Source organism: Bufo gargarizans, chromosome 1 (genome assembly GCF_014858855.1).
Source record: "Bufo gargarizans isolate SCDJY-AF-19 chromosome 1, ASM1485885v1, whole genome shotgun sequence".
NCBI classification, from domain to species: Eukaryota; Metazoa; Chordata; class Amphibia; order Anura; family Bufonidae; genus Bufo; species Bufo gargarizans.
Window position 1 is genome coordinate 342,425,961 of NC_058080.1, and position 20,456 is coordinate 342,446,416.

The 20,456-nt window shown below is 43.5% G+C and overlaps 1 protein-coding gene across 1 annotated transcript in view; it reads left to right on the top strand.

Annotated features, from left to right (window-relative positions):
* The window catches only part of LOC122927160 (protein unc-13 homolog A-like), a 2,447,183-nt gene that overhangs the window by 1,022,991 nt on the left and 1,403,736 nt on the right, over positions 1 to 20,456 (top strand). The window contains 1 exon segment of the mRNA XM_044278759.1: positions 15,858 to 16,008. Within this exon segment, the coding sequence (XP_044134694.1) occupies positions 15,858 to 16,008 (151 nt within the window).

A 20,456-nucleotide genomic window follows, 5' to 3' on the forward strand; every position in this document is an offset into this window, starting at 1 on the left:
ATAATAACAGTTACTTTTTTGCAAGCGTGTGTGTTAAGCCTACAGCATCTGCTCTGCCAACTACAGCCAGTGCCACTCATATCTGGTGTCACACACAGTACCTTGCATTAAATAAAAAGAAAAAAATTTTTTGACTGTAATATAATAGCAGTTACTTTTCTGCAAGCGTGTGTGTTAGGCCTACAGCGCCTGCTCTGCCCACTAGTGCCAGTGCCACTCATATCTGGTGTCACACACAGTAGCTTGCATTTAAAAAAAACTAAAACAATTTTGACTGTAATATAATAGCAGTTACATTTCTGCAAGCGTGTGTGTTAGGCCTACAGCGTCTGCTCTGTCAAATTCTGCCAGTGCCACTCGTATCTGGTGTCACACATAGTAGCTTGCATTTCAAGAAAAATAATAATTTTGACTGTAATATAATAGCAGTTACTTTTCTGTAAGCGTGTGTGTTAGGACCTACAGCGTCCACTCTGCCAACTACTGCCAGTGCCACTCATATCTGGTGTCACACACAGTAGCTTGCATAAAAAAATAAAAATAAAATGACTATAATACATAATACATTTCTGCAAGCGTGTGTGTTAGGGCGTCTGCTCTGCCAACTTCTGCCAGTGCCACTCCTATCTGGTGTCACAGTAACTTGCATTAAAAAAAAATGTTGACTGTAATATAATAGCAGTTACTTTTCTGCAAGCATGTGTGTTCGGCCTACATAGTCTGCTGTCACAACCAGACATCTGAGAAGCTCGGACAGATGCCTTTCAGAACCTCCTCCTTGAGCTTTCTTTGTTTTGGTTTTCAGTTCCTCATCTCGTTAGCCTCTCTCAGCTGTCATGTAGTTGGACTGATTGCATCCCTTTAAATCCCTCCCCATAATGCATTAGTGTGCGGTTTATACAACTTCCTGGAGTGTGTGTGCATGCTGATCCTATTTCCCAGTCTTCTACAAGATAAGTGTTGTACATTCATTTGTGATTTTATGTTTGCTGGATCCCAGGTGACCCTGACTCCCTCCGTGTCTAGTGTAGGGAGCCGGTGGTCGTGTCCCCTCACTATTGTAGGGTGTTCAGGTGTTATATAGTCGAGGTACAAGGATATGCGATCATCCACAATTGGGGTGTTCGCATAGGCTGAGCAGTCAGGGAGAGTGCCAGGTCTTATGCAGGGGTCTCACTTTTGTTCCTTAGTTTTGGATCCAGTGAGTCATATATTCATTTTGCATTGTCTTGTTTCCTGTACACCTTCCGTGACATCTGCTCTGCCAAATACTGCCAGTGCCACTCATATCTGGTTTTAACAGACAGTAGCTTGCTTTTAAAAAAATATATATTTTTTTTTTACTGTAATATAATAGCAGTTACTTTTCTGCAAGCGTGTATGTTAGGCCTACAGCGTCTGCTCTGCCAACTACTGCCAATGCCACTCATATCTGGTGTCACACACAGTAGCTTGCATTTAAAAAAAAAATATTATTTTTTTGACTGTAATATAATAGCAGTTACTTTACTGCAAGCGTGTGTTAGGCCTACAGTGTCTACTCTGCCAACAACTGCCAATGCCTCTTATATCTGGTGTCACACATAGTAGCTTGCATTTAAAAAATAATAATAATTTTGACTGTAATATAATAGCAGTTACTTTTCTGCAAGCGTGTGTGTTAGGCCTACAGTGTCTGCTCTGCCAACTACTGCCAGTGCCACTCATATCTAGTGTCACACACAGTAGCTTGCATTTAATGAAATAAAGCAACAATTTTGACTGTAATATAATAGCAGTTACTTTTCTGCAAGCGTATGTGTTAGGCCTACAGCGTCTGCTCTGCCAACTACTGCCAGTGCCACTCATATCTGGTGTCACACACAGTAGCTTGCATTAAAATAAAATAGTTTGACTGTAAAATAATAGTTACTTTTCTGCAAGCGTGTGTGTTAGGCCTACATAGTCTGTTCTGAAACGTCTGCCAGTTTCACTCATATCTGTTGTCACACACAGTTTCTTGCATAAAAAAAAAAAGCAACAACAATTTTGACTGTAATATAATAGCAGAATCATTTCTGCAAGCGTGTGTATTAGGGCTACAACGTCTGCTCTGCCAACTACTGCCAGTGCCACTTATATCCGGTATTACACACAGTAGCTTGCATTTAAAAACAAAAAAATAAAAACTTTTCACTGCAATATAATAGCAGTTAATTTTATGCAAGCGTGTGTGTTAGGCCTACAGCGTCTGCTTTGCCAACTTCTTCCATTGCCACTCATATCTGGTGTCACAGACAGTAGCTTCCATTTAAAAAAACAAACAACAATTCTGACTAATATAATAGCAGTTACTTTTCTGCAAGCGTGTGTGTTAGGCCTAAAGCGTCTGCTTTGCCAACTACTGCCAATGCCATTTGGCTCATATCTGGTGTCACACATAGTAGCTTGCATTTAAAAAATAATAATAATTTTGACTGTAATATAATAGCAGTTACTATTCTTGAAGCGTGTGTGTTAGGCCTACAGCGTCTGCTCTGTCAACTTCTGCCAGTGTCACTCATATCTGGTGTCACACACAGTAACTTGCATTTAAAAAAATAAAACAACAATTTTGACTGTAATATAATAGCAGTTACTATTCTTGAAGCGTGTGTGTTAGGCCTACAGCGTCTGCTCTGTCAACTTCTGCCAGTGTCACTCATATCTGGTGTCACACACAGTAGCTTGCATTTAAAAAAATAAAACAACAATTTTGACTGTAATATAATAGCAGTTACTTTTCTGCAAGTGTGAGTGTTAGGCCTACAGTGTCTACTCTGCCAACAACTGCCAATGCCTCTCATATCTTGTGTCACACATAGTAGCTTGTATTTAAAAAAAAATTATAATAATTTTGACTGTAATATAATAGCAGTTAGTTTTCTGCAAGCGTGTGTTAGGCGTACAGTGTCTGCTCTGCCAACTACTGCCAGTGCCACTCATATCCGGTGTCACACACAGTAGCTTGCATTTAAAAACAAAAACTTTTGACTGTGATATAATAGCAGTTACTTTTCTGCAAGCGTGTGTGTTAGGCATATAGCGTCTACTCTGCCAACTACTGCCAGTGCCACCCAAATCTGGTGTCACACACAGTAGCTTGTATTTTTAAAAAAAATAATTGACTGTAATAGAATAGCAGTTATATTTTTGCAAGCGTGTGTGTTAGGCCTACAGCGTCTGTTCTGACAACTTCTGCCAGTGCCACTCATATCTGGATTAAAAGTAGCTTGCATTTAAAAACAAAACAAAACAATTATGACTGTAATATAATAGCAGTTACTTTTCTGCAAGCGTGTGTGTTAGGCCTACAGCGTCTGCTCTGACAACTTCTGCCAGTGCCACTCATATCTGGTGTCACACACAGTAGCTTGCATTAAAAAAACAACAACAATTTTGACTGTAATATAATAGCAGTTAGTTTTCTGCAAGCGTGCGTGTTAGGCCTACATCGTCTGCTCTGCCAACTTCTGCCACTGCCACTTATATCTGGTGTCCTACACAGTGGCTTGCATTTAAAAAAAAAACAACAACAATTTTGACTGTAAAATAATAGCAGTTACTTTTCTGCAACCGTATATGTTAGGGCTACAGCATCTGCTCTGCCAACTACTGCCAGTGCCACTCATATCTGGTGTCACACACAGTAGCTTGCATTTTAAAAATTAAAATTAAAATTTTGACTGTAATATAATAGCAGTTACTTTTCTGTAAGCGTGTGTGTTAGGCCTACAGCGTCTGCTCTGCCAGTGGCACTCATATCTGGTGTCACACACAGTAGCTTGCATTTAAAGAAATAAAACAACAATTTTGACTGAAATATAATAGCAGTTACTTTTCTGCAAGCATGTGTTAGGCCTATAGCGTCTGCTCTGCCAACTTCTGCCAGTGCCACTCATATCTGGTGTCACACATAATAGCTTGCATTTAAAGAAATAAAATAACAATTTTGACTGAAATATAATAGCAGTTACTTTTCTGCAAGCGTGTATGTTCGGGCTACAGCGTCTGCTCTGGCAACTACTGTCAGTGCCACTCATATCCGGTGTCATACACAGTAGCTTGCATTTTAAAAACAAAAAAACTAAAATTGTTGACTGTAATATAATAGCAGTTACTTTTCTGCAAGCGTGTGTGTTAGGCCTACAGCGTCTGCTCTGCCAAATACTGCCAGTGACACTCAAATCTGGTGTCACACACAGTAGCTTGCATTTAAAATAAAAAATAGCAATTTTGACTGTTATATAATAGCAGTTACTTTTCTGCAAGCGTGTGTGTTAGGCCTACACCGTCTATTCTGCCAACTTATGCCAGTGCCACTCATATCTGGTGTCACATTAGCTTGCATTTAAAAAAAATAAAACAACAATTTTGACTGTAATATAATAGCAGTTACTTTTCTGTAAGCGTGCGTGTTAGGCCTACAGCTTCTGCTCTGCCAACTTCTGCTAGTGCCACTCATAATCTGGGGTCACAGTAGCTTGCATTTAAAAAAACAACAACAATTTTGACTGTAATATAATAGCAGTTACTTTTCTGCAAGCGTGTGTGTTAGGCCTACAGCATCTGTTCTGCCAACTACTGCCAGTGCCACTCATATCTGGTGTCACACACAGTAACTTGCATTTAAAAAACCAAACAATAATTTTGACTGTAAAATAATAGCAGTTATATTTCTGCAAGCGTGTGTGTTAGGCCTACAGCGTCTGTTCTGCCAACTTCTGCCAGTGCCACTCATATCTGGTGTCACACACAGTAGCTTGCATTTAAAAAAATTAAAATTTTGACTGTAATATAATAGCAGTTACTTTTCTGCAAGCGAATGTGTTAGGCCTACAGCGTCTGCTCTGCCAACTACTGCCAGTGCCACTCATATCTGGTGTCTCAGACAGTAGCTTGCATTTAAAAAAACAAACAACAATTTTGACTGTAATATACAGTAATAGCAGGTACTTTTCTGCAAGCGTGTGTGTTAGGCCTACAGCGTCTGCTCTGCCTACTTCTGTCAGTGCCACTCATATCTGGTGTCACACACAGTAGCTTGCATTTAAAAAAACAACAATTTTGACTGTATTATATTAGCAGTTACTTTTCTGCAAGCGTGTGTATTAGGCCTTCAGGGTCTGCTCTGCCTACTTCTGTCAGTGCCACTCATAGCTGGTGTCACACACAGTAGCTTGCAATAAAAAAATATAAAAAATTTGACTGTATAATAATAGCAGTTACTTTTCTGCAAGCGTGTGTGTTAGGCCTACAGCGTCTGCTCTCCCAACTTCTGTCAGTGCAACTTATATCTGGAGTCAGAAGAGGAGTCAGAGGAGGAAGGTGGCTTCGAGGAGGTGGAAGACCAACCTTTCGGGGACCCTTCGTGTTGTACGTGGCTGTGTGGAGGAAAATACCTTTAATGACGTCAGTGAGGACAAGGAACAGGATATGGCTAGCTTGGTATCCAACCTTGTGCAAATGGGGAGTTTGCGGTTGTGCAAATGGACTGTTTGCAGTTGTTTGCGGTGCGTTAAATGGGGAGTTTGGTCTGTCACTGTGAAGCGGGCATAACCCTTACACTACCTGATCGATACAACATCATACCTGATGTTTTAAATTACGTTGTGGCGGAACCCGCCTCACCACTGGGCATTGGAGAGGACTGGCTGGCCGCCTCCTACCTACTGACTATGGCCCCTGGTGATTTGGTACGTTTGAATGCAATATTTGGGCATGTGGTATTTTATATTGCTGCTACTGGCCCTTTAATGACCATCCGTGGACATGTCTGACTTTTAGGAACAATGCCCCTTTAAGACTGTGTAGCAGATTGCATTCAGGCTGTCTTAAATACTATGTATGTTATTATGTGTTCGGTTGAATTGTATCTGTGTATGCCAGGGTTCAAGTTAGTCCATTACGTTTGATAATTGTATTTTGTGGATTGCGTCTGAGACAATGCTTATTGTGTTGGTTAATTACATCTCTGACAATGCTCATTGTGTTTTGTTTATTGCGTTACAGATAGAGGGAAGGGGATTTTGTGTACAATTGCTGGGAAGGTTTAAATACTGTAGATACATATGATTGGCTGTTTTGCAGAGCCTCTGGGTGGTACCTTGTTGGAAGATATGTATAAATCAATGCTTGTGTTAAAATAAAGGGAGTTCCTGTTTTAAACCTCAAGGTGAAGTGTCGTCTCATTCTTGGGGGAGGATTTATTGCATGCTGTCCCAGTTTGACTGCTAGGAGTGAAAACCTATTCGTATGGTTCCTATTCAACTGCCTACAGCATTCATTGCTGGGAGAGGATTTATATGCTGGTTCGGTGATTGTGGTGTCTGCCAAAGTGCTTGGAAGCCTCAGGAAAACGCTAGGCGCATCCGTAAACGGAGGTACTCAGTCGGGGTGCCAGGAGATCCGTTACATACGTTATTCCAAACTATTTTGGAATGTTAGGTGATTTATGGATTAAAACCCATGGATCCCCATGCCATGGATCCCCCTCCGGCATGCCACAGTCCAGGTGTTAGTCCCCTTGAAACAACTTTTCCATCACTATTATGGCCACAAAGAGTCCCTATGGGTTTAAAAATTTGCCTGCCTATTCAAGTCTATGGCGGTTCGCCCGTTCGCGAACGGAAAATTTTATGTTTGCGACATCTCTACTAGAGACATGGCAGATTCTAACTAGGCTGGTCTCTCGTGAAAAGCATATGCATCTTTCATTCTTTCCGAAAGACCATGGCAAAATTTACTTCGGAGTGCAGCATCATTCCAACCAGTATCAGCTGCCCATCTCCGAAATTCAGAACAATATATCTCTGCGGACTGTTTACCCTGGCATAAAAGACGCAGTTTAGATTCAGCCAGAGCAGTACGATCTGGGTCATCATATATCTGCCCCAGTGCTACAAAAAATTAATCCACCGATCGGAGGGGCCGTGTCCCCACTGGCAGCGAAAAGGCCCAAGACTGAGCGTTATCCCTGAGCAGCGAGATGATGAACCCCACCCTCTGCTCCTCATCACCAGATTAATGAGGAAGTAGGCAAAAATGGAGTTTGCAAGCCTCTCTAAAGTGAATAAAATTCTCCCTACCCCCGGAGAACGTATCCAAAAGCAAGATCTTAGGCTCGGAACAAACTCCATGAACGACAGCAGAACTGGTCACCTGAAACTGAGACACAGTTGTACGGAGATCTGCTACCTCCAGCGAAAGACCTTGCATGCGGTCAATCAAGTTTGAAACCAGATCCATGCTTTAGACGGTTACGGCGGATTATAATGTCACGGATGATGTTACAGATAGCTGGAAATTATGAATAAACGTCTGACTGGCTTGATCCCAAACTAAGGAGCATATAGGTGAGCTCTATAAAATCCTAAGAGCTCTCCCTGACTGCTACGCCCATGCACGGGTCTCAATGGTAGACGATTGCATGCCCACGTACCTATGACTGTATGACACCTGAAAACCCTATAATACTGAGGGGACAGGACCACCGGCTCCCTGCACTTAATACGGACGGAGTCAGGGTCACCTAGAATCAAGCCAGCAAGGAAACACAATACATTAAAAGACTTATCTGAGCAAACAGCAGCAGCAGCCTCCAGCAGTGATCACTTCATCCAGGAAGTAGTATAAACCACAAAGTGAGGCAGTATGGGAGGGAATATAAAGGGAGACTATTAGTCTTAATAGGTGACACCTGGGAGAAGGAAAGGAGATGACAAAGTGAAACCAAAACAAAGAAAGTCATGCAAGAGGTAGAGAAGGACGTCTGCCAGACTTTCTCACAGAACTGGCGGAGACAATACCACTTAGTTGCTATATAAACAATATTTAATTAATGGCTGGCTTTGCACTAAAATGGACAACATATAAAACACATATATCAATATATCAAACTATTCGGATGTTGCCACCTGCATGATTCCACACACCTTCTGCCATGTGCTCCTACTGCCACCCACCATCTTGTGGTGTTACTGCCACTGCTTTTGTACCCTACTTCACCACTCTGTTATTGGGCCACTGTGTTGACTCCTCATGTTGTTGCCACCTCACAACTCTGCGACTGGGCCACTGTGTTGACTCCTCATGTTGTTGCCACCTCACAACTCTGCGACTGGGCCACTGTGTTGACTCCTCATGCTTCTGCCACCCTTACCACTCTCTGACTGGGCCACTAGATTGACTCCTCATGCTGTTGCCACCTTACCTGTCACGAGGGTATCGAGAACCACGCCTGACTCCGTTATACCCGGGGTCAGGAAGTCGCAGCGGTTGGCTGCATGCTCTATTTAAGATAGGGCTGTTTTCCTTATGGTAGCTTTCTGGGTTTGCTTTGCAAACCCTTTTGGCTCACTCAGGGATCCGTAGCTCCTTCTCCTCAGCTGTTCCTTGTCCAGCACTCCCAAACCTCCTTATATTCCTCTCTCACACTTCTCTGGTTGCCAGAGATAGAGCTTCCTGCCTGGACATCTATCCTGACCCACTGGAGCTGTGTTGCTGCGTTCTCTGACTGTTGATTCAGAACGCTACCCTCCGGATCCCTGTTGGACCTTTGTGGACAGTTGTTGTCGTCCACCTGGGTGTTTGTGTTTGTCTGTGTTTGTCTGTCCTCTCCCTGGTGTTTCCCTCTTAGTGCAGTGGTGAGGACTAGCGATCCTACCGGCCTGTTCACTATCTAGGGCTCATTTCAGGGAAAGCCAGGGTTTAGGCACGTGATCGCCGCACGGGTGAGGAACCCGTCTAGGGATGTCAGGGCAGTCAGGTGCCAGCCGCAAGGTGAGTTAGGGGTCACCACCTTTCCCTCTCCCTTAGGCAGGGCTTTCCCTGTTTTCCTCCCTGTGCGTGACACCGGTCATTACATTATCTCTGGCCCTTATTTTGTGTAGGTAAAAATAAAAATAAAAAAAATATTTATATATTTTTTTTTTTTACCTACTTAGAATCCAGTATGGATCAAATTGCTGCTCTGTCCAAACAATTTCATGGCCTGTCTTTGGAGGTGGTAGGATTGAAGGCGTCGGTCCTTCAGCAACAGCAGCAATTACAACTGACCGCAAGCCCAGCGGTTGCTACTGGTAACCAGGTTGTTGCGGAACCCAAGGCCCCTCTCCCTGACAGATTTTCTGGGGGAAGGGACAAGTTTTTGGCATTCCGTGAGGCCTGTTAGTTATATTTTAAACTGCGCCCTCACTCCTCTGGTAATGAAGATCAGCGGGTGGGTGTTGTTATTTCCCTGCTGCAGGGGGACCCGCAGTCCTGGGCGTTCTCTTTACCTACTGATTCCCAGGCTCTTCGGTCAGTGGATGAGTTTTTCGGGGTCTTGGGTCTCATATATGACGACCCTGACCGAGTAGCACTGGCTGAATCAAGATTACGGAGACTCTTACAAGGAGAACGGCCGGTAGAGGAGTATTGCTCTGAATTCCGTAGGTGGGCTACGGATACCCAATGGAACGACCCGGCTCTCAGGAGTCAGTTCTGCTCTGGGTTATCCGAAAGGGTTAAGGATGCGCTTGCATTATATGAGACCCCCTTTTCCCTTGATGCGGTTATGTCCCTTTCTATCCGTATAGAGAGACGCCTTAGGGACAGGTTGAAAGAACCTGAGAAATTGGTAACTCCTCTCAAGCAGCAGTTAGTCTGTACGGACTTAGACGAGCCTATGCAGCTAGGAGGAACTACTCGTCAGGTCCGTCCTCCTGAGGCTCGCCGTAGGCGTGGGGTTTGTTTTTTTTGTGGGGAGAGGGGTCATTTCATTAATGTCTGTCCTTCTTTCCTCAGAAACAAAAGACCGTCGGAAAAACTACTAACCCCAGGCTGTGTGGAGGATGTCAGCCGGGGGGTATACGTCTCCTCCATACGTACATCGCAATTTGTGTTGCCAGCGGTTATTGTTTTTGGTGATAAGACGGAGACTATTTCTTTCTTTTTAGACAGTGGAGCAGGGGTAAATTTGATAGATGCCCATTTTGCCCGCACTTTGGGTTTGTCTCTCTGTACGTTACAGAGACCCATTCCCATATTTGCTATTGATTCTGCTCCCCTGTCTCAGAGAAACCTCACCCACATTGTTCATAATATACACCTTCGGGTAGGGGACCACCATAACGAGATGCTTTCAGGTTATGTTCTGGAGGGGCTTCCCACTCCGATGGTGCTGGGTCTTCCCTGGTTGGTAGCGCACAATCCAGTAGTGGATTGGCAGGCCAGGGAGATATTGGAGTGAGCAGTGCAGAGAAAATTGTTTAAATAGCAATTGCTTAGTTGCCTCCATAACTACCCTACCTACATTTATTTCGGATTTTGAGGATGTTTTTTCTGAAAAGGGTTGTCAGAAGTTACCACCTCATCGTCCTTATGATTGCCCGGTTAACCTTATTCCCGGCGCAAAATTACCCAAGACCAGGTTATATAATCTTTCGGGTCCAGAGAGACAAGCCATGAAAGATTATATCTCCGAGAGCTTGGCTAAGGGACACATCAGGCCCTCTTCTTCATCCGTGGCTGCAGGGTTTTTCTTCGTTAAAAAGAAAGATGGGGGCCTGCGTCCTTGCTTAGATTTTCGCGAATTAAATCGGATAACCATCCGAGACCCATACCCTCTTCCTCTCATTCCTGACCTGTTTAATCAGATTGCGGGTGCTAGGTGGTTCTCCAAACTTGATCTTAGGGGGGCCTACAATCTGATTCGTATTAAGGAGGGGGATGAGTGGAAGACAGCGTTTAACACCCCTGAGGGGCATTATGAAAATCTAGTTATGCCTTTCGGTCTGACCAATGCTCCTGCCGTCTTTCAACATTTCGTTAATGACATTTTTAGTCATCTAATCGGCAGGTTTGTGGTAATATACCTAGATGATATTTTAATTTATTCGTCTGATCTGAGAACACATGAGGAGCATGTCAGACAAGTACTGCAGGTCCTACGGACGAATGAATTATATGCTAAGATTGAAAAATGTGTTTTTGCCATTCAGGAAATACAATTCCTGGGTTATTTTTTATCTGCTTCAGGTTTCCGTATGGATCCTAGGAAGGTCCAGGCAATTTTAGATTGGGATCTTCCTGAGAACCTCAAAGCACTACAACGGTTCTTGGGCCTCGCAAATTTCTATAGGAAATTCATTAAAAATTATTCACTTATTGTAAAACCGCTTACTGACATGACTAGGAAGGGGACTGATTTTTCTAAATGGTCTGACGCCGCTAAAGTTGCTTTTTCCTCTCTAAAAGAGAGGTTTACCTCAGCACCTGTACTAGTCCAACCTGATGTCTTTCAGCCTTTTATTGGTGAAGTCGATGCGTCAGAGGTGGGAGTGGGGGCGGTGCTGTCTCAGGGTCCGTCTCCTGGCAAATGGCGTCCTTGTGCTTTCTTTTCGAAAAAACTATCTGCAGCAGAAAAGAACTACGATATTGGCAATAGGGAACTATTAGCTATTAAACTTGCGTTTGAGGAGTGGCGCCACTTCTTAGAGGGGGCAGTCCACCCCGTCACTGTGATTATGGACCACAAAAATCTCCTGTACCTCGAATCAGCTAAGCGTCTCACCCCTAGACAGGCTAGGTGGTCGCTATTTTTTACCAGGTTTAACTTTGTTATTACCTATCGTCCTGGGGCAAAGAACACCAAGGCTGATGCACTATCTCATTATTTCCCTGGAGGGGGTAATGTGAGTGATCCGGTGCCCATTCTACAAAGAGGAGTGGTTGTCTCTGCGGTACACTCTGTTTTGGAGGGGAAGGTGTTAGAGGCCCAGGGGGACGCCCCGGTCTCTTGCCCCTCAGAGAAATTGTTTGTACCGTTGAACCTACGTTTCGAATTATTAAAGGAACATCATAATTCAGCACTTGCTGGGCACCCGGGTAGTAAAGCAACCTTGGAGTTATTGTCTCGTCATTTTTGGTGGCCAAGGTTGCGTCAGGATGTATTGGATTTTGTGTCTTCTTGTTCTACCTGTGCGCGCGCAAAAGTTTCACATACACGTCCTGCAGGGTCTCTATTACCACTCGTCATTCCCAATAGACCGTGGACACATCTGTCAATGGATTTTATCACTGACTTACCTTTGTCTGCGGGTAAAACAGTGATTTTGGTAGTAGTGGACAGGTTTAGCAAAATGGTACACTTCATTGCGTTACCCGCACTACCTAATGCTAAGACTCTTGCTCAGGTATTCGTCAGTGAAATCGTGAAGCTTCACGGGGTCCCCTCCGATGTTGTTTCGGATCGGGGTACCCAGTTTATTTCTAAATTTTGGAAAGCTTTTTGTTCCCGTTTGGGGGTACACTTGTCCTTTTCCTCAGCTTTCCATCCTCAGTCGAATGGACAGACTGAGCGAACCAACCAAAACCTTGAGACATATCTAAGATGTTTTGTGTCTGAAAACCAAGAGTTGTGGTCATCATATTTACCGTTAGCTGAGTTTGCCATAAATAATCGTCGTCAGGAATCCACTGGCAAGTCACCATTTCTTGGTGCATATGGTTTTCATCCCCAATTCTGTACTTTCAAAGAGGGGGGGTCTTCTGGGGTTCCCGAAGAGGAACGTTTTTCGTCATCTCTTTCATCGGTATGGCAGAAGGTGCAAGCTAACTTGAAAAATATGGGAGGTAAATACAAATGCATGGCTGATAAGAGACGGTCGCCAGGTCCGGACCTAGGAGTGAATGACTATGTGTGGTTGTCTACTAGGAATATTAAATTGAAGGTTCCCTCTTGGAAACTGGGTCCTAGGTTTATTGGCCCTTACAAAATTGTAGCCATCATCAACCCCGTGGCTTTTCGCCTGGAGTTACCTCAGACTTTTAAAATTCATAATGTTTTTCATAAGTCGTTACTCAAAAAATATGTTCCACCTCTAGAACCATTACCGCTGCCACCCCCTCCTGTTGTCGTGGATGGTAATTTAGAATTTCAGATATCCAAAATTGTTAATTCTCGTCGGGTCCGCCGCTCTCTTCAATATCTGGTGCATTGGAGAGGTTACGGTCCCGAGGAAAGAATGTGGGTTCCTGCGTCTGAGGTAAACGCCGACAGGTTAATTCGGGTTTTTCATGCCTCTCATCCTGAGAGACCTGGTCCTGAGTGTCCGGAGGCCCCTCGTAGAGAGGGGGGTACTGTCACGAGGGTATCGAGAGCCACGCCTGACTCCGTTATACCCGGGGTCAGGAAGTCGCAGCGGTTGGCTGCACGCTCTATTTAAGATAGGGCTGTTTTCCTTATGGTAGCTTTCTGGGTTTGCTTTGCAAACCCTTTTGGCTCACTCAGGGATCCGTAGCTCCTTCTCCTCAGCTGTTCCTTGTCCAGCACTCCCAAACCTCCTTATATTCCTCTCTCACACTTCTCTGGTTGCCAGAGATAGAGCTTCCTGCCTGGACATCTATCCTGACCCACTGGAGCTGTGTTGCTGCGTTCTCTGACTGTTGATTCAGAACGCTTCCCTCCGGATCCCTGTTGGACCTTTGTGGACAGTTGTTGTCGTCCACCTGGGTGTTTGTGTTTGTCTGTGTTTGTCTGTCCTCTCCCTGGTGTTTCCCTCTTAGTGCAGTGGTGAGGAGTAGCGATTCCACCGGCCCGTTCACTATCTAGGGCTCATTTCAGGGAAAGCCAGGGTTTAGGCACGTGATCGCCGCACGGGTGAGGAACCCGTCTAGGGATGTCAGGGCAGTCAGGTGCCAGCCGCAAGGTGAGTTAGGGGTCACCACCTTTCCCTCTCCCTTAGGCAGGGCTTTCCCTGTTTTCCTCCCTGTGCGTGACACCGGTCATTACATTACTACTCTTTGACTAGGCTATTGTGTTGACTCCTCATGCTGTTGCCACCTCCCTACTCTGTGAGTAAGCCATGGTGTTGACTCCTCATGCTGTTGCCACCCTCACCACTCTATCACTGGGCCACTGTGGTGACTCCTCATGCTGATGCCACCTTACCACTCTGTGACTGGGACACTGTGACTCCTCGTGCTGCTGCCACCCTCACCACTCTCCGACTGGGCCACTAGATTGACTCTTTATGCTGTTGCCACCTTACTACTTTTTGACTGGGCTAGTGTGTTGACTCCTAATGTTGTTGCCACCTTACCACTCTGTGACTGGGCCACTGTGTTGACTCCTCATGCGGTTGCCACCCTCCCCATAATGTAACTGGAGCACTGTGTTGACTCCTCATGCAGTTGCCACCCTCCCACTCTATGACGGGGCCGCTATTGTACCTGTTTGGCCTTGTTGACATCACCATTTATTTTACCCTTCTGATCTGTCAGAAAGATTAAAAAAAATGAGAAACAGAATGGATCCTGTCATTGGAGCAGCCTTAAGGCCTGTATCACATGGTCCCCATTTTTCATCAGGATTGGCTCATGATTTGGAGGCCAAAAGCAGGAGTGGGTACAAAACATACAAGCCATGTAAGTATTCCATTCATGTGTCATCTCTGTTTTGGATCCACTCCGTTTTTTTTTTTTTTTTTGGGCCTTACAATACTGATGGATTGACCCACTGACCAAATGCTGTGAAGGAGGATGCTCAAAAGACAGGATCTGTTTTTTGGGGGTTCTTCTTATGATGGATTAGAAGAAGGGCAAAATTAACAGAAACTGTCAACGAGACACTACTTGTCTCAGTGTGTAACAGAACAGGTTTTGTAGAAATCTATGTGGAATTAGCTGATGACGGTGTAAAAGGAGTACGCTCTTTCGCTCTATAGTAGAATCTTAGGCCACTGCACGGTTCTTTATACGTGACGCTAAAATGACCTGTAAGGCTGAATTCACACGAGTTATTTGGTCAGTTTTGGCCCCGTAACTGACCTTATAAGTGAAGTGGGAAGTGATTCTAAGAGTGACTCCTGTCATCTGCATGTCATACTGACTCACAGTTTCACTAGCACAGCAGACTTTATATGCATGTTTCTGCAATACACAGTGTTCTACACTACTATACAGGCTCTCGGCATACAGGAAATAGCTGTTTTTAATGTGATTTGTCTGAATAAATACTGATCAAAACAAATCTTTTTGGGAAACCATCGAATTGAATTTTTGAGAAATTCACTCATCTCATCTACTGTGCTCCACTGCAAGTGATGCATAGGGAACACATCACCACTGCAGGAAGTCTTTGGCTGTAGCATACATGACACTCATAACACTGGATGTTGAAATGTGGGACCAGAGTGTGTAAATTGCAGGGGACTAACAGAGCAGGACCCAATGGTGGGAGCAGGAAAGTATGCTTCCTTTCACAGGCCCAGTGATGTGGAGGGTTTAGGCTGGCAGGGCCCTGAATGTGGACAACCCATTTAAGTGATCAATCCAGTTGCCATTTGTATAATTTGAGGTTTGTTTTGTTGACCCACACCCTTTCGAATGGAATAAATTTCCTTATATAATTTTCAGTTTGCATATTGGCAGTATTAACTGTTTAACCAAACAGGACTGAGCATAAGTCTACTTTCTCATATATATTAAAGCAATCCGGCAGAGGAACAGCCTTCTCGAGTTTATTAGATCAGGCTTAGCTGGATTGGACCTGAGTACTTCCAGACACCATTGACTATAATGAGACCAGGGGGGAATCCGTCTGGTTACCAGCATTTGTGTTGGGATTCAGCCAGATTAAAAAAGAGTGCTTGCAGTAATTTTTTTATGCCCAAAGCCCAATACTCTGCCAATTCCCATTACAGTCAATGAGGTCTGGAAGTGCTCCAGCCCAATACGGTTACACCTAATATGATGAACTTTGGAAGGCTGTTCTTCTTTAACGCTTATATGAAACTAGCCTAAGTTGTATTGTCTCTACATTTTTCAAAGTTTTTTGTTTTGCTTCTATTTTTCAGTCATTTTGCCTGCCTTTCTTCAAAATACATGTGCCCAGGTGTACCGGCTGTTATGAGCACTCTTCTTGCCAATATTAATGCCTACTATGCCCACACCACTGCATCGACTAATGTGTCTGCTTCAGATCGATTTTCTGCTTCAAACTTTGGTGTAAGTTAATTTTTTACTTTATAATTTGTAAGCAGCAGCGCACTAAGAAAGAGTGGTCAGTGTTTTTTTCATGATTTCAATATTTCCAATAGAAACTAATATATGAAGTATTAATATGACTCAGTGTTATATAAAAAGTAAACTTACACTTTAAAACGGACCTTAATATTAGGCGTTTATTAGCAGTCCTGACAATTTTGATTTGATCCTTCTACAGTCTAGTGCAAATGTACACAGCCCAGCAGTCTTCCGATGTCTCACAGGATTCCTCTGGATCTGTGTTTTTCTGATGCTTTGTTGTTGAGGCAGATACAGTAATGGTCCCTTTCCAGTGTTCTGGTATCAGGTAGATTATCGATGGAAATGAAGTTTGTACAAATGCTTGTTCCTGAAAATCGACCCATGTACCGATCACCCGATGAACAAGCAAACAGTGTTCATTTTAGGACATGATCAGGTATCATAATCAACTATCAGAATAATGTCAGTTGGAGGCAAAATACTTTCCCTGATATCTGACACCTGACTTTAATATCTGACTACGTAATACCCAAACATGTATTTTTGTGTTTTCTTATTCAGGCGAAAGTATATAAGAAGAAGAAATATCTAATAAAATAAGGCTAGTTTCACCCTAGCGCTTTTAGATCCGACAGGTTGTTCTGGCAGGGAACAGCCTGCTGGATCTCTCTGCATTACAGAATTTCTAGAAACTTACGCATTGCTATCCGGACACATTAACTATAATGGGGACCAGCAAAATTCCAGCAGCAACCGGACAAATCGACCGGATAAAAACTGTGACAGCGAGCTATTTTCTTTGGGTCGAATCTCGGCATATTTGCCAGGATGCGGCCAGATCACCGCCGGTACCTGTAATAGTTAATCAGCTGGCAAGTAAGCAGGTTTGAAATATGCTAGCTAGATGGTATTTGACATCTGATTCTCCTCATGGGTCAAAGTGAGAATGAGTTTCAGATACATTGTGTATTTGCTAGCTAAATCAAATAGTAAAGAAAATCACCTCTCAATAACAGATGAGCCTGTGGCTCAATAGTAAGGTCACACATGGTAAGGTCACACATTGTAAGTTCTGTGTTCAAGACCAGATAAAAAGGGAATTCATTATTTTAAACAAGCTAATAAGATGACAAACTAAAATGTTTAACTTTGATGCTTGACTTTCCTCACTGGTCATGGTCCAAGTCAGCATGAGTTTCAGATGCACAGTGTATTTGCATGCTAAATAATATTGCCAAATAATACCCCAGCTAGCAATGGCTAAGCGTATGGCTCAGTTGTAAGTTCTGTGCATCACAGAGAACAATTTTAGGTTCAAGACCTGATGGCACACAAAAAGAGCAGTGATGTTTGTTTATTTTTATTTTTTAAAACAGCATCTGTCAGCAGATTGGTACCTATGAAACTCGCTAGCCTGCTGCATGTGCTCTAAGCTGAAGGCATCTGTGTTAGTCCCGTGCTCGCATTGCTGAGAAAAATTTCAATATATGCCTCCACACTTTTATTGACTTTAGAAGTCAGGGTCAGACGTGATCATGTTTACATTACTTGGCTTTTTCAATCAAAGTGTAGAGGCCATGACAGTTGCAGAGAGAGCAGAGCCTCTAGATACAATGGCAACACCCTTGTTGCTCCTAGAGGCTCATTTGCATATCTTATTTTTTTTCTCAGCGGTGCTGGCATAATTAACATAGGACCAATACAGAAGCCTTCAGCTGTCAAGCGCACATGTAGCAGGTCAGACAGTTTCATGGCTACAAATCTGCTGACAGATGGCTTTTAAATATCGTAGCTAGAGGACAAATGCAAATTATGTTTAACTTTGATGTGTGATTTTCCTCACTAGACAAGATTAAGGTCAGAATGGGTTTCACATACACCGTGTATGTGCTAGACAGATGATATGGCCTAAGAAAATACCAGTTTGCTTACAGGTGAGCCTGTTGCTCAGTGGTATGGTCTCTGTCATATGTACTGTAAGTTTTGGGTTTAAGACCCACAAACAGACAAAAAAGAAACATGAAGTATTTTAAATTAGCTAGGTAGATGGGAAATGAGTAAAACAAAATGAATTGCACCCTTAAATAAGTGAACCCCCTTTTGCACCCTAAAGTAAGTGAACCCCCATTGCAATTCAAAGTTAGTAAACACACATTGCATACTAAAGTATTTAAACTGCCAGTGCAAACCCACTTTGCACCCTTAAGTAAGTGAACCTAATTTTACACCCTCAAGTAACTAAAGTGAATCCCTTATTGCACCTTAAAGCATGTATACTTCCTATTGTACCCTAAAGTAATTGAACCCCTTATTGCACTTGAAAATAAATTAACCCCCTATCGAACCCTAAGGTAAGTGAACCCCCTATTTCAATGTAAAGTAACTGAACCAACCTTGCACCCGATCATAAACCCCTGTTTGCAGCCTCAAAGTATGAGGATAGAAGAAAATGCAGATTGAGGGGTAAATGATGTATTAAATAATCAAATAGCTACAAGCTAATATCCTCTCTTGTCCCAGATATAAAAATATATATTTTTAATAAATTGGTTAAAATAGTATGAGCAAACCTATTAAACTATTACAATACTATAAGTGAGCAATATTTATGTGGGTTAAAACTAGCTGATCCTCATTATCAGTGCCACATATCTGCGTGATTATACACTGGTGTTTATAGAAGGTGGCTGGGAGTGCACTTCCCCACACCACCACTCTGATTCTGCTGCACTCTGGCACACACTATCCACTCTTAAACATGCGCGTGTGAGAGAATATTTCCCATCTATCTAGAGCACATTTCCATGAGAGATCTGCTTCAAAAACCTAAGTCTGCCCCCCAACATGTTTCATCAGTGATCTGGCTTCATCAGGGGTCTGGGCAGCATTGAGAGCGGACCACCATAGTTGGAGTATAAATGACCTTTGTAATGTGATTGACAGGTGCTTGCCCCAACAGAAATTGCTGGGTGTCTATAAAGTGGGTGTCAGGTGCCTGGAGATTCCTCCAGTTACAACTCTTGACTCTGCCTCTCCCTGTTTCTAGGGGAGTGTCCAAGATAATGTGCTGCGCCAAAGGACGATGCGCACTGACTTACCTCACTCAATGTTGTATGAAAGCGCAAGGGGCCGTCATTGACGGAAGATATGTGTCACTGAGGTTCCTGGCCTCGGTGAGGTAAGAGCCGGTAATTTTAAGTGTCAGCGGCAACTAGTGCTGACTGACACTATTGATTATTTAGTGTGACTGTAAAGCTGATCCGGGACGGCTCTTACTGGGAGCAGCCAAAGTGCAGAATGGGTGGTTGTTCCCCACGTTCAAGGCTGGGTTTTGGTTTGGGATAAAATCCCAGCCAGCAGTCTCTGATAGTGGAGCTTTGTCAGTCTAGGTGTTGGAGCCTGAGAGTTTGGGCCAGGACTAAGGCCTGCTATATTGTTAGGGAAAAAGCATGTGGACCTCTGCTTCTCCCAAGAACTTATGTGCTGCAGCCTGGTGTGAACAAACACCAGACTCAATGTGACAGTTTTTCCCTGAAACTGCCTATTTTGTTGTCACTTTAAGTATGTGTGAATAAAACACTGCACGGTTTAAGTTAAAGACATTGTCATTGCCTCTGTACTGCATCCGCAAGCCTGTCTACCAGAGGAAATCCCCCAAATATAAGTCAACACTGAGGCTGCGCCAGAATTTAGAATTGCAAACACACTCCATACTACTATGTTGCGCATTAGAAGATGCGACGAGACAGCCTGCATACACTTTATCCCCCTCAGTACGCATATCCTGCTCACCAGTCGGATGCGCCGGGACTTAGTTGCTTGGTTGCTGCGGCGCAAGCTCATACTACTGCACCTGCGCCGGGACTTAGTCTGATAATACTTCATCCCCCTCAGTGTGCATATCCTGCGCACCAGCAAGATGCGCCAGGACTTAGTGTTACTCTGCAGCACAAGCTCTTGCTACAAAGCCTGCTCCAGGACTTATATTCAAAACGAACTCACTTCGCTCAGTATGCATGTATTATATGTGTAAGGAGTGCCAAAACTTTAAATCACGTAAACCATATTCTCAATATCTTATTTAAACATGGTTGGCAGTGGCTAACACATCGATTATCAGAACAGTTCTAAACGTAGAGTGACAGATAAGTAATACAGTCTGCAAATATCAATTTATGGTGCAACCCAACCTTACTCGTTTATCAGTACAACATTCAAAATCTGTCAATACATGTCATACTCCTTATTGGTTTTTAATTATTTATTTCCGCATGCTACAAGCTCACTATGGGATCATCAACCGATATAATCAAACGTATGTAAGCGTTACGTTCATGTGAATAAACCCCTATGTGTTTTGCGGATCCACAAAACACGGACACTGTCACAATTGCAGACAATAATAGGACATGTTCTATTTTTTTCGG